The 15,173-nt window shown below is 34.2% G+C and overlaps 1 protein-coding gene across 2 annotated transcripts in view; it reads left to right on the top strand.

Annotated features, from left to right (window-relative positions):
- NUP37 (nucleoporin 37) overlaps window positions 1-15,173 on the top strand; it is a 32,973-nt gene that overhangs the window by 14,623 nt on the left and 3,177 nt on the right. For both annotated transcript variants that reach the window (XM_081085103.1, XM_081085102.1), the window contains exons 7-8: window positions 13,069-13,159; window positions 14,423-14,604. In XM_081085103.1, coding sequence (XP_080941229.1) covers window positions 13,069-13,159; window positions 14,423-14,604 — 273 coding nt within the window. The remainder of the gene's footprint in view (window positions 1-13,068; window positions 13,160-14,422; window positions 14,605-15,173) is intronic.

Below are 15,173 nucleotides of genomic sequence, written 5' to 3'. Positions count from 1 at the left end.
ATTGGGTTTACCCATGCGACTTGTTTAGGCCAATGTAATATTAGCAGTTCTGACACAAGCAGACACTTTAGATGTTTTATTTGGTTTGTCTTGACCTGTCCTCTCTCTTTGCTATAAGATGAGCATGTCCTAGATAGCTACTGACCCTAGAAGAGAAACACATGGAGCAGATATGGACCCCTCTGGTATTATGAAATAAAGTTTCCCACAGACCCAGGAGCAAGAAATGTATGCTTGTTTTTGTAAGCCACTAAGATTTGGGGCTTGATAACATCATTTTATCTAGCCGGGGAGCTAAATTTAGAATTCATTAACTTAGTTTGCCAATTAGAAGTAAATGACAGTCCTGATTGACTATTAAAGTCAAACTTCTTGGGCCAAAAGGTAAGCAATATAGCTAAGATTTTTAAAAGAAAAAGAAGATACAGGTAAGTCAAGGAGTTTAAAGTAAGGAAGAGAAGTAAGCATCATACAATCTGACAGAAAGGAAAGAAGGTATTCTGACGGGACAAACTACTATAGAAAATTGTTTCAGTACAACTATCTACATTAACTCAAAGTATAGAATTGCCAAGTTACAAGGAAAGACAGCAGCCAAATGGCAACTGAAATTTGGGCAGAGGAAATAGCCATTTTCATCCCAGGGATCATTCCTATCACTGCACTAAAGTAATGCCTCCTGCCCTTGCCGGTTTCACTCAGTGGTTGGTGCATCAGCCTGCAGATGGCAGGGTCCTGGGTTTGGTTCCAGTCAAGAGCACGTACCTGGATTGCAGGCTTGATCCCTGGCCCCAGTTGGGCACGTGTGGGATGCAATATGTCTCTCTCTCACATTAATGTTTCTCTGTCTCTTCCCCAAAAAATCAATGGAAAAAATATCCTCTGGTGAGGATTAACAACAAACAACAACAACAAAATAATGTCTCCTACAATCTCAGTCTGCATGTTAATGGAGAAATCCTTACCCAATCATAGTCAGAGCCTGTGTCTTCTTGGAAGTAGTTTTATATGCAGGTGATACAATGCTTAAAAAAGACATGCTCTGCCGAACCAGTTTGGCTCAGTGGATAGAGCGTTGGCCTGCGGACTCAAGGGTCCCGGGTTCGATTCCGGTCAAGGGCATGTACCCTGGTTGCGGGCACATCCCCAGTGGGGGGCGTGCAGGAGGCAGCTGATCGATCTCTCTCATTGATGTTTCTAACTCTCTATCCCTCTCCCTTCTTCTCTGTAAAAAATCAATAAAATATATTAAAAAAAAAAAAAAGACATGCTAAATAGAATAACTAGACTGAAGGTCAGTAAGGAAGTAGCCACTGTGGTAAACAGTTTGGCAGTTCCTCAAAAACCTAAGCATGTGGCCCACGAATTCCACTCCTAGGTACAGGTGCATACCCAAAAGAATTAAAAACAGATGTTCAAATAAAAACTTGTAAAGGGATGTTTTTAGCAGTACTATTCACAATAGCCAAAAAGTAGAAACACCCCAAATGTCCATCAGTGAATAAATGGATAAACAAAATGTGGTATGTCATTGAAATATTATTCAGCTATAAAAATGATTGAAGAGTATATATATATACATATATATATATATATATATATATATATATATGTGTGTGTGTGTGTGTGTAATATATATGCATATCTATTACAACATGGGTAAAACTTAAAAACATTAAAGTAGCTAGACAGGAAATATCCTATGATTCCATTTATATAAAATTTGCAGAATAGTCCTAACGGGTTTGGCTCAGTGGATAGAGCGTCAGCCTGCAGAATCAAGGGTCCCAGGTTCGATTCCGGTCAAGGGCATGTACCTTGGTTGCGGGCACATCCCCAGTAGGGAGTGTGCAGGAGGCAGCTGATCGATGTTTCTCTCTCATCGATGTTATATATAAAAAAAAAAAAAAAATTGCAGAATAAGCAAATCCATAGCGACAAAACAGATAATGGTGCCAGGAACAGCAGGGAGAAGAGAATAGGTATGACTGCTAAGTGGGTACGGTGTTTCCTTTTGGGATAATAAAGATGTTCTGGAACTAAGTGAAGAGCCCCTGAATTACACACTTTAAAATGGTTTAATTGGTAAGGTAAATGAGTAAAATAAGTGAATAAAATTTTTTAAATACTAAACTATATTATATAAAATATTATAGCCTGGAATAGTACATTATCACAAATATGTAACATATGAACAGTCCTGCAATATAGATTCTTAACATTTTGTGCTATAAAGAGCAGAATGGATAATTTCTCTCTCTGAATTCGTACCAATTTTAAAAATAATTTTTAAAATACAGAATTTTGATCAACACATGTTTTCTGATGTTTGACTTTGGCATTTCCAAGAGAGACACAATATAATAATCAGCTAGGAGATTTCTGACCTTAGGAACACCATTTCAAAATGATCTGTCCCCTAACAGGTTCATAAAGTTTATGTGTTTTATTGAAAATTGTCAAATTCTGAATCGAACAGAATAAAGATAGTTCTCACTTGCACTCGTATATCAGTCTATCCATTAAAAAGTAGTTACTTGTTTACCTTTTGTTATAGAGAAGAAGTAAATTTGTAGAAAATAAATTAATAAAGTAGGTTAGCTTATTCATTCAGCAATTATCAAGTATCTACCTTGTGCCAATCACTGCACTAGGCACTCAGTAATCACTGATTTATCTTTAAACTGAATAATGGCTTCAGAACCATTTTAGGCTTCCCTAAGACTGTCAAAGATATTTATTTTCTACATATAAATTGGAATATTAATAAGTAAATATTACTAAAAATTTTATTGAGTGCTTAACTGTATGCTCACCACGCTAAGTGCCTTTATCTCTGTAAATCTATTTCATTTTACAACTCTGAGGTAGGTACTATTTTTATCCTTATTTTACAAGATGAGGATACAGGTATAGAGAGGCTAAGTAACTTATGGAAAATGACATAGCTGTCAAGTAGAGGAACAAGAATATCAGGCAGCCTGGCTCACCTGCACTCTTAAGTCACTCACTCTTCTGCCTGAGTGACAGTTTTCAGCTTTATCCTGAGGAAGTGGTATTTCTATCTAAGAATATTTTAGATCTTTCTTATTTCTCTACATTCTGTAACATAGTTTTAAAACTATGAACCAACGTGCTACTCATCATATCAAATGTAATTCTAGACTATGATAAATTTTATATAAGAGTTCATCTACTTTGAGTATTCTATCATCTGTGCAAGTTCTTAAGAAAATTGAGTTCTCATTTAAGTCAGTAGTTCTTTATCAGTCCCAGTACCTACTTTTTTAATGAATGTTTTATAATGCCTACTATATAATCTTAAATGGAATTCATAGAAAATATAACCTATCAAAATATATTAAAAGTTATAGTACTTTAATTGTATTAAACATTTCTATAAAAAAGCAAAACAGTGTATATATATATATAAACTCAAATATCTAAGAAGACATAAGACATAGTGAGACAGTCTTTGTCCTGTTTTACAATGAATAAATTTGAATATCCTAAAAATAAGATAACAGAAAAATGTAAGGCAGAAGCAAGGCTGCCAGGTCACATAATTCCAGGGCTATGGTTTGCATGGAGCACAATGTAAATAGTGCCATCTGGAGTTCTGCAGTGTCATAGCCCTGAGTAGAACTTGTTATTAGGATAAAAAATCATGTCCGTAGTAACAAAATTACTAAATGTGGTGCCCGGACAGTGTGGCTCAGCAGTTGAACGTGGACCCAGAAACCAAGAGGTCACTGGTTCAATTCCCGGTCAGGGCACATGCCCAGGTTGCAGGCTCAATCCCCAGTGGGGGGCGTGCAGGGGGCAGCCAATTGATGATGTTCCTCTCATCGATGTTTCTGTCTCCTCCTCATCTCCCTTTCTCTCTCTAAAAATCAATAAAAACATTAAAAAATAAAACTAAATGTGGTAAGTGAAAAAGGGAAATAATGTTAATTAAAATAGGGATAATATGGAAAAACAAATTATAGGAAGGATAGTACTCTACAAATCAGCCAGTGTTCATATAGATATTATCAAAATTCACCAGTATGCCATAGGATGGAGTACTAACAACGATTGCAAAAAACATAGCTCTTGAAGTGTGCCTTCCTTTTGAGCTATTTCTAAATTTCATTGGGACATTCAAAGGTCATGTAGAATGTCTAGCATCCCTGTTTCTCCACTAAATGCCTGTAGCATCCCAGTTATTAGAACAATAAAAAGTACTCTGTACATGTTGGAACCACCATCTGTTGAGAATCATTGATTTAGATAGTAGTACGTGACCAAGCACTATTCTAAGTGTTTTATATGAATTAAATTAATCCTCAAAAACCTTATATGGTGAGTTCTCATTACTTTTACAGATGAGGATCCCAGGCAGTCTGATTCTGAAATATCATCCTATACTGTTTCTCCTTGAAGGTTCTTTAAGAAGCTTTAGTCTTTTTCTTTTATTGAAAAAGATGTTCATATTACCTGTGTGTTCTAATCAAAATCAAACATGTAGAACTTAATAAGGTTGATAGAATTGTCCTTAGAGTCATGTCTACAAAGTGTTACCTTCTACTTGTGAAGAATTTGTAATTTTTGAAATACTCTACTACTAGTACCAATTCTTGAAATGAAGTCATCATGTTCCTTCTCCATACTTCATTAATTCAGTTCTCAGGTGAGGAAGAAGAGTAAAGAGAAACAAACTTTTCTTGAGGATGAGGGAAGTTATTCTAGAGTAGACTGCTCTAGTCTTTTCTCTAACAAGGTAGTTGGCAGAATCAGCCATGCTTTACTACCTTAGGGTCATCACAGCATCTAGAAGAGTGCTCTTGTAGGTACCACCAGTGAGTGGGTAAAGGAATGAATACGGCTCTGTACCTGTTACCAGGTCTTTAGGGAAAAGATGTTGATACCAAACAAAGCACCTGACAAGAGGTGTGTTTGGGGAAAAAATTCCAAGTAAGTCACAGGTGGAGTTGCTAGTGATTCAACCACATTGCTCTACACCATTTCTTTTATGGTTCCTTATCATGTCCAACATATGCAAATATCTATGCATTCATACGTGTACAGATATCTACATAAATATTTGTTTATGTGTATGCATATGCATGGGAAAATGTAACTACTAGTGTTTATAATTAAGACCCAGCATCATAAAAAAGAAATTTAAAGTTGTTACGATATTTGAAAAGCAAATACGTGCTTATTCATGTAGAAAGATTTATTATCCCCTACCTACAAAGAAAGTAAAAATGGTACTTTAAGTATTTATTCGGTTAAACTTATTATTTTAAAAACTCACTAATACAGAACATCTCATTCCCAGTCAGTGCCAAATAGCAGATGTTCTTGTATATTAAAAACAGTACCGTTCTGTAAGAGCAATTCAGATCAACAAGTAATTATTAAACATGTTTAGTATAGCCAACATTTAGTACTCTGGGGATACAAAAGAAATAGAAGAACCAGTACTCACTGTAACTACAAAGAATGTCAGAAGTAAATCCTTTCTTACTCCTCCCTACCAATAATCTTTTAAAATATTACATAAAATTTATGGTGAAGGAAAATTGGCTTCTAGAAACTAAGGAATTCTTAGTTTAAGATGAAATAATAGAGGCAAGTAATGTGCCATTCACTTTAACTATGAAACATGGGATATTAGTAGTTGTCATGTTCTAGCTGTCATCATTTTTACAAAGAATTGGAGGAGTGGAATATAAAAATTAGAGAGTAAGATTATTTTTTAGGAATATAACCAAGTCACTAGATAAGGGAATACTTAGTTACCTAAGATATTCACTAAGCCAATAGTAACGGGTTTTGAAAATTTTTTAAGAGGAAAAAATGTTTATCAACTCTCTCTGTGCACCCCATGCTGAGTTCTTTCCACATTACCTCTGTTCATATATATTTGAAGAATCTTCAAGATCCATAATTAAGATGGAATGTTCCTTCCTCACCCTCACCCCAGTTGGGATCACAAAATATGTGATTTATTTAAAAATAGTACTTGTTGGAAACAGGGATACTGAAAGCCTTCTAAAGATAGGCCAATGAAGCATCTCTTCGGAGATTAATCCCCATTTAGAAGCAAAAATAAACCGTGCCTAAATAATTCTAGATACAAAGTGAAATCAGGAGAATTTATATTATTCATTAAATGTTATAGTTAAATAATTACAGAAGCAAAGTTCTCTGCCTGTCTTCTAAAATTCCCTCTAATTTTTGTAACATTTTTAAAATTATTGCAAAGTTCTAAGAACTTTAAGAATGAGATCAAATAGTTTGTGTTGAGTTTGGTAATTATTTACCTCCAGCGAATGGAACATAAGGATTCCATGTCTTTATAAGAACTATCCAAAATTTATACTAAAACCTGTTGATCACATTTGCAGTCATTTTAATTTTGTGAAATGAAATCATATGTTGAAAGATTATACTACAGTAAAAGTAATAAACTGATGAAAGAATTTTCTGAAATGTTATATAATGGTGTATTGGTAACACCATTCTCTCATATTCAACTCTTTGTTCTCCCTCATGTGCCTGTGTAGATGAAATACAAAACCAGTACTTCTTATAGTATTACCACATCAGTGAGTGCAGTAATTTAAGCCTGCTTTATGAGGCCCTCAGGTGGTTGCAGTAAGTGAATTATATACATGAGAATAATATTCATAAACATTTTTTAGGGTTATTCTGAAAATCCATTTATGTGACTGATAAGAATCATATTTTAATTGTAAAATATATCAAAATTTTTCTTAGAAATAATGAAATGCTAATTTTTCTGGGTAGTATTACTGGTATTTGTATTAAAGTTTATGTTAGTTAAAAGAAAAGTCCTTTTACTCTGAATTTCTTGAAGATGAAATCATTACATAATATCTGTTTGAAAACTACCATATGGTATATTTTGCAGTTGAGAGTGTAATGCTGAGGTTTACTTTTAAATGTGACAGAATTTTCCACAATTCCTATCCTTCAAAAATCTGTTTGACTCATAGATACAGAGGTCTGATGGTTGCCAGAGGGGAGGGGAGTTGGGAGACCAGGTGAAAAGGTGAAGAATTCAAGAAGTACAGATTGGTAGTTACAAAATAGCCACAGGGATGTAAAGTACAGCTTAGGAAATACAGTCAATATTATAATAATATGTATGGTGCCAGGTGGGTACTGGAAATATCAGGGGAGCACTTTGTAAAGTATATCATTAACCACTGTGCTGTACACAAAATAATATTGAATGTAAACTGTAATAGAAAAATAACATTTTTAAAAATCTATTTATCTGTAAGTTAAATAAGATGTTAATTCTCCTCTGGGGTGGCCTCAGGTAGTTTCTCACCTCTGTGATAAGCTTGTAATAGTTGCTGCTTAATTTGTTTACAATTTCAAGAAAACAAATGAAGCAACAACATGTAAGCTATAAGTTGTTGTTTTTTTTAAGTTCTCCAAGGCTTCATGATGATATACAGTAGTCAGTTATTTTTTGTATAGTAAAGTTGGGTTATTAGCATTATGTTTTAATCAGGGCACTTCCTCTCCCCTCCAAAACACAAATAGCCTTTGATTGGATTCTATCATTAGACTCTATCAATGGACTCTATCATTGACCCATTTTTAATTATTGAAGGGTAATATATACAGTTACTTCTCATTTTCTCCCTTATAAATCTTCTTAATCTCAAATCAGTGAAGCTTCTGATAATCCATTTCTTTTATCATGAATACTACTAATACATTAATACTGCTTGGTTAGTAGTATGGAGTATTAAAAAAAGCAGAATTAGTCTACTCTTATTTCTGAATATATTTCAAACACTGACATACTAAAACACTCCTTACAAAATTCTTAGTTTATACAGTTGTGCCATTAAGCTTTTTGCCTAGATACCAAAGTTCTTCATAGTCTAAGCCACAGAATAACAACATTTATTCTAGATTTTTGCTTTTAATTATATGGTCCCCTACGTCTGAATTCCTTTTGCACTTAAAACCAGATATTTTAACACCAAATTATTTTGTAATTTGTTTATTTTTCTAATTGTATGTTCACTGACTTAGGAAGTACACCATATCTCTTCCTTTTTCGAATCATCCATAGCATGATGAGTAACTTAGAGATTAGTTACTTGGAAATGAGAGGGGGGAAATCTTCATTTTGCTATTGCAAATTTAGTGAAAAATGTTTTTTGTCTGTAAGTGTCAGAGGTCCCTTTCCTACACCCAGTAACATTGTAAAGTGCCTTCTCATCCTTATAACTACATCTCTGTATTATTTTTGTTCTTACTTTTATATTTAATTAATGCAGAGGTTCATGTGATCCAGCCATGTCTTTTAGATTGTAGTTTGTATTTTTTGCTTTATCATTTACAGAAGACCAAATGGATACAAACGTGTCATTTAATGTCATCTGTTCCTTCTTTGTCTATGTTCTTGGTCATAAACATTTGGTAGCAGAAATTTCCTTATACGATGAACTTCCTAACAGACGATGAGCTGCCAATTAAAAATAGAGAACAAACAAATAAAAAGAACAGAGTATTACCCAGGAAGTTTCCTTTTGAATTCTCAGAGAGAACATCTCCCTCTAATTTTCAATTTAAAAGGCCCTAGAGAATATCTACAATATCCTCAATATGCCAACAGCCAATTTGTGATACCGTTTTATTAATTAAATGGAACAACCACATTTAAGTAATATATGGTAGGAATATGTAATGTTCTGCTGAAAAGTGCTCAACCTGAAATGATTTAACAATAAACTACCAAAAAGTAAAGTAATTGTAATTCATAATCTTAGCTCTTTATCCATACATTTTACAGCTAAATCTAAGAGTTCTACTTAGGACTACAGAGTGATGAGGGGTTGGAGATGTTTGTTATAGTCAAATTGGACCAAAAGTGTTATTTTATTTTACTTGAAGAATGACGCCTTTTAGTTCAGTTTATATGATTGGCTTCTTAATATGTCAGCTGATTAACTTTATCTTAAAAGCTTTTACTTTGAAATTTCCCTTGCAAACATTTAAGTAGGTACATATATATCCTTCATATAGCTCCTGATTTTTTTGTCAAGGTAGTTTAACTTGATAATGTTATATTTTAATACTTTTATAAATGATCTATTGTCTTTACATGTGTTTGATTGTGTGTATTAAGGCTATGAACCCTTACAGCTTTTCTATTTCTGTAATGTACCACTTCTCTTAAAATTGTGTTTCTGTGGTGATAATTAACTTTTAGGTAATTTTATTTATACATAAATGTGTTAACAATATATTTGGAAATATTAAAATATTAATTTCCAAAGTTTTGGATTCCCCCCCCCACTCCCTCACCCCCATCCTCGACCCCCCGTTACACTAGAAACTCTTACCTAACATAGTCTAAATCTGTCATTCCTTAGATAAAAAGAGTCAGTAAACTCAGGAAATCTTTTTTTTTTCTTTTTAATCTTTACTAGTATTGTTGAAGGTATTACATAGGTCCTTCTTTTATTCAGGAAATCATTTTAATGGACTGTCTACCTACCTTATTTTCTTATACAACATACATATGAAAATTTGTCAACTTTGCCAACCTTTTGACAAGAGGGCAAGGCTTTCTCTTTCCTTCAGTTATGAGACCATTGACAAGTGTTAAGGACCTCTTTTTTACATGACCCACACCCATGATGCAGTGCCTACAATGAAAACACTTGCTAAGCAGTCTTAATTCAAATATATCTAGATTTTTATAATATTTATTGCTTAATCTTCTGTGACACACATGCCTAATTTATGAATGCTCTTTAAATTTAGATACCATTAGTTAGTTGTCATCAACTTAGTTTCATTGAAACAGCTCTTTCACATTCATATTCTGTCAGCTTATATAATATTACTTAATCACATTAATAAACATGGGTTCACATCACTTACAAACTGTTTTTGCTAGCAAAGAACCCATAGTCCCTCTTGGTAAGCCTACAATATGCATGTGCAAGAATATTAGAAGAAAATTGCCTCTTCCTCTTCAGTTCTACAGAGGGACAAAGGAAGAGTGTCCGAAGGAGCTCAATTAAGAGAGCTCCTACTGTATAAATTGTGTTCACTATATTTTAAAATGGATGCAAATCTATCCACACATAGATACGTGAAAATAACATAAAATGCAAGAAAAAAGGGGTGCTCTGAGAAATCTACCTTACAAATAAGACCAACTAAAAAGTTGTGCTTTTTGCCATTCAACAAGTGATTGTTTTAAGATTATTTTTGTCAGAAAATGTGTCAGAGAAAATGTAGGCCTTTTCAGTTGGTCATTAATAAATGTGAGAGAGGAAGGAAAAAAAAGAGGTAAGACAGTTTGGAAACTTATTTGACGATATCTGCTAAAGTTGAACATATTTTGTTACCCAGCAATTCCATGCCTGAGCATGTACCCGGAAAGTGGGTTGGTATGTGTGTTTTGTGTGTAAAGTGGGGCAGGGGTGTCTGTCTTCACTAAAAGATGTACAAGAAGGTTTATAGCGGCATTATTGGTAATGACCCAAATTTGGAAACAGATATTTATTAATAGTAGTGTGAATAAGTACATTGCAGATGATTTAGTTAATGGAGTACAACATAGTACAACCTGCAGGAGTGTGGGTAAATATCACAAAATCTAATGTTGAATGAAAGATACCAGACCAAGAAAATCCATTCCGTAGGATTCCATTTTTATTATCTTCAAAAGGGGCTAAAGTGTTAAAAGTCAGGATAGTGATACCTTGGTGAGAGCAAGAAAATATGACTGAAAGAAAGCGCAAGATGACTTTTAGAGTTCTGAAAATACTTGGTTTCTTAAGTTGGGTACTATTTCCTTTGAGTGTGTTCTTTGAACTTTATGCTTAAGATTTGTGTATTTTTATTATGTATGCTGTGCTGTAAAAATATTTTAAACAAAAGAAATGTGACTTTATGAGATGGAACTGTTATTAACTAGATGAGCCATGTAGTAAAGACACTGAAAAATATGTTGAGCTCCACAAAAGGATTTGAGACGAGCTTAATTATGGAATCTATCAAAAAGGGAAATAAGACTTAACAACCTAAAGTGTACCATCTGCAGCTAATTTGGTTATGATAACTCATTTCATGCCAGTTCGTTGTATTGTGCATATTTGGTACTTGGAGTAGGCAACCACTGAGAATTATTTAATAAGCATATAATTATAAACCATAAATCATTTTATCCTAATCCTGTAAAGTAATCTGGATTATCCTCATTTTAAATCAGTTTTTATTTTAAAAGTGTCAGGTTCTGTTCGGGACAAAATACTGTGAAAAAATTTGATTTCTAGGACAGGAATACACTTCATTAATTGACCTGTTCTTATCAAATATCTTTATCCATATTTCCTATCTCTTTGGTTTCCTTCATTTGAAAGGGGAAAAAATCATAAAAATGTTCTGGTATGTATGCAATTTATATAATTGCAAACAAAAATCAAATAAATATTAGAATGAGATCAAAGGAATGGAGCCTTTCAATCATTTTCTCACGGGACTCGCTGAATTTGCAAGACAGACTCCTACTATTTCAATCATGATAAAATACATGCCAGCCCAGTACTTTATTATACCAAAAAAAGGCAATGGAGGAGAAAAAAATATTCAGTTGCCATAATTATCTTCTTCATTGAGGGGAGTGAAACGCAATTGCAAAAACCCTTGGTAAATGTGATTCACCTCTTTAATTAAATTGTAATTCTCTCCCTTATATAGTACATACAGATATAACGTGTTGATTTGGCAAGAGAAAAGAGTATGCTTCTAAATTAACTAATCAAGTAAATAATCATTTTGAAAAATATTTATATTAGTTTATATGTTACTATAATATTTCAAGATTAGAGACCCTATAATTTCTCTGAGGAAAAAAGTGGTTTGGTACAGAATAGTAACATTGTTTAATAAATATGTCTTCTTTCATTGAAATACACTTTTGCCTAGACTTTAAAGATATATTCTTTAAGTTTGTTGAAATTATTTATGGTTCTTAATGAAGTGTGAACTCTAAAACCTAGAAGGAAAAGTCCAAGGCATTCTAATTAGTGAGTTCAATTCTTAAGGACCAGAATTCTGTGGGCACTTTGCCAACGACCCACCAATTTCTGTCTCCTGCCTTGCTAACTCTATGCCACACTCTGTACCAGTGAGACATAATAGTGGCTGTGTGTGAAGAATGAGCTGGAAAAACTATCAGTCTGGGTTGGGGATAGTACTTCTCACAACAAAGGGAGACTTCTGAGTTTTGATCTCCACTCAGGATAGGAAAGAAATTGAAATAGAAAGCCATGTCAGTGATTAGCTTGGTTCTTGTTACTCTGGATTTGGAAAAATTTAAGAGAGAGAGAGGAAGGAACCAGGTGTTTTTTCATCCAGCTCACCTTTAATGTGGTAGCTATCAGTCAAGGCCACCTTTGAGAAAGAGAATTGGGGAAGTAAGCCAGATCAAAAAACGTAAGATAGTAATTGGTCCCTGACATGGAAACCCAAAGGCAGAAGGAATAAGCAGCCATGGAAAATTATTTATCTCCCTAAATTCACATCACCTCATACTAGCCTCTTTATATGTTATTTTGAAAATGGGAGCCACTGGGTGTGTGTGTGGGGGGGGGGGGGGGGTTGGGGGGGGGTGGCGGGCAGTTGAGGAGAGTGAGATACCCTTTGTAGAAATTATTGTTAATTGAAATGTCTACTGATGCAGGAATGCAACCTGATTAGTTTAAGATTTTGCCCACAAAATAAGGAATATACGAATAATTTGGTTACAAGTGTTAACGGTGTTAATTAATGAGAAAATGTATGTGACTGTTTTTCTGTGATTCAGTATGGTAAAGTTAAATTCTTCATACTGCTTTCACAAATTTCTAAAATAATTTATGTTATCATTTTCCTTGAAAGATATATTTTAAGTACAAATGTCTATCTTGTAATCTTTAGTTAATGGCTTTGAATACATTCATGGAAATTGTATTTTTTAGTAGTGATATATCAAAAATATTTAAAGTTATACTCCTTTTCTTTTCTTAGGATTTGGAACTTGGACGGAGTACAGACATCTCATTTTGCTCTTAATTCCCCTGGAATGAGTGTGTGCTGGCATCCTGAGGAATCTTTTAAGGTTGTTATTTATAACTTAGTTTTCTTTTATCAAGCTGAAAAAATATATACATGTGTAATACTTGCACACATAGAGGAGAAAAATCAATGACTTTTTTCCATCTCAGAGACAAATGTACTTGTCACAAATGTGTTTGTCACAAATACATTTACTCTAGAAAGCTATACCTTAAAAGCTCTGTATAATTAAGTTTTTATTTGACAGCCATCATCTCTAAATGGCATTCATTCAGAAGACACTTTTCCTGCTCTTTGGCAAATTACAGTCTAAAAACTGATACCCAGATTGCCTAGTAGCAATATTTGTTTAAAAATAAAAGTTAAATCCATTCTTGTGAGCCATAGTGTATAAACAGAAAGTATCTGATATAACTGCAGTGATAATCAATACCTATTCAAAATAGAGCATCCTAAAATCCTAAAAGTGTCATTTGGCCTTAACTCTTACTTGATTGAGAAAGTGGGAGCCATTCAACAAGAGTTGTCTTATTTGCCAGTATCTTCTCTTGGGCATCACTCTGTTTCATTGTTCCCTAGAATCTGAGAAGCTACCACATTCATCTTAAAGTTAATCCTTCAGTTGTTTAGAGCTGATGCCAGTTCCTTAAGTGCCAGGGGTTCTCGTCCCAGCATCTAGAAGGGTTCAGGAATCTGGAAAAGGCTGTGCGTAGATGACATAGAAATCCAGAGACTAATAAAGAGTCCAGAGACGAGATATAATTTTGAAAGTCATTGGGGGTCAGAGGACCTTCAGCTAAAGGAACTGAAGACTTCCTCCTTGTCTAGGACCCTTGCTTTTATTAACACAATTTGTCCTAAGGCAAGGTGGAGTTAATACACTTCAAAGGGTAAGGTTTCAAAGGGTACAGTAGCATTGTCAGTTTGGGGGCTAGCCTACGCCTGTACAGGTGTTTGGCCAGTAGGAGGCAATAACATATAGATTAAGATGCCCTTTAACTGTCTGGCAGCCAGCAATCAGTTTCCTACTCAGGTTTGGGGAAATGCCTTTAGCCATTCCCAGCTGGTGACTACATGTGTGACTCACCTTGTTGAGTCCCCAAGTCTCATCAACCTTTTGATGAAACTTGAAATTATGACATGCTGGAATTGGTCGCCGGCACTTAAGCATCCTTTGCATTTTATCTTCCATTTATAATACATATATGCGAATGTTTAAATTTTACTACATACATTGAATCTCTGCCTGCTTCTCAAATTTGGTGAATGAAGTTATTGAATTTTCTTTATTTTTCTGTCTCAACAGCTGATGGTTGCAGAGAAGAATGGAACAATCCGATTTTATGATCTTATGTCCCAACAGGCTATTTTATCTCTTGAATCAGAACAGATACCATTAATGTCAGCACACTGGTGTTTAAAAAACACCTTCAAAGTTGGAGCTGTTGCAGGGAATGATTGGTTAATTTGGGATATTACTCGATCCAGGTACTTTCTTAGTTCATTTATTGCTTACAAATCAGTCATTGTTTTTAATGATCCACTGAGCCATTTTTATATCGCTGGTCCTCACAGTTGAGCTAAGGCAAGTCTATTTTGAAAGGGCCAGAGCTATGAGTTTAGATAACAAAGATGGGCATTGGTGCTTTGCAGATTCATTTTGAGCACAACCCAGAAAGAGCAATGTGAGGAGGAAATCTTAGAGCATTGTTTACTTACATTGAACAAACAAACACTGACCCTGTTGAATAATCGTGTTTTATGATGGTTCTGCATCATGCTTATGTCTGTATCATATTTCATCTATTTCAATCCCATGCTTATTTGGAATTTTGTCACAGTTTAAGTATATTGACCATTGTGATGTTTTGTTTTGTTTTTAAACAAGTTATCTCTTATTATTTTTTATTATTATTATTTTGTTGTTGTTAATCCTCAACCGAGGATATTTTTCCATTGAGTTTTAGGGAGAGTGGAAGTGAGACGGAAAGACAGAGAGAAGCATCAATGTGAGAGAAACACATTGATTGGTTGCCTCCTGCAGGAGCCTCGACCAG

The sequence above is a fragment of the Myotis nattereri genome (assembly GCF_964212035.1).
Source record: "Myotis nattereri genome assembly, chromosome: 2".
NCBI lineage: Eukaryota > Metazoa > Chordata > Mammalia > Chiroptera > Vespertilionidae > Myotis > Myotis nattereri.
This window is presented reverse-complemented; position numbering and strand designations above follow the sequence as displayed.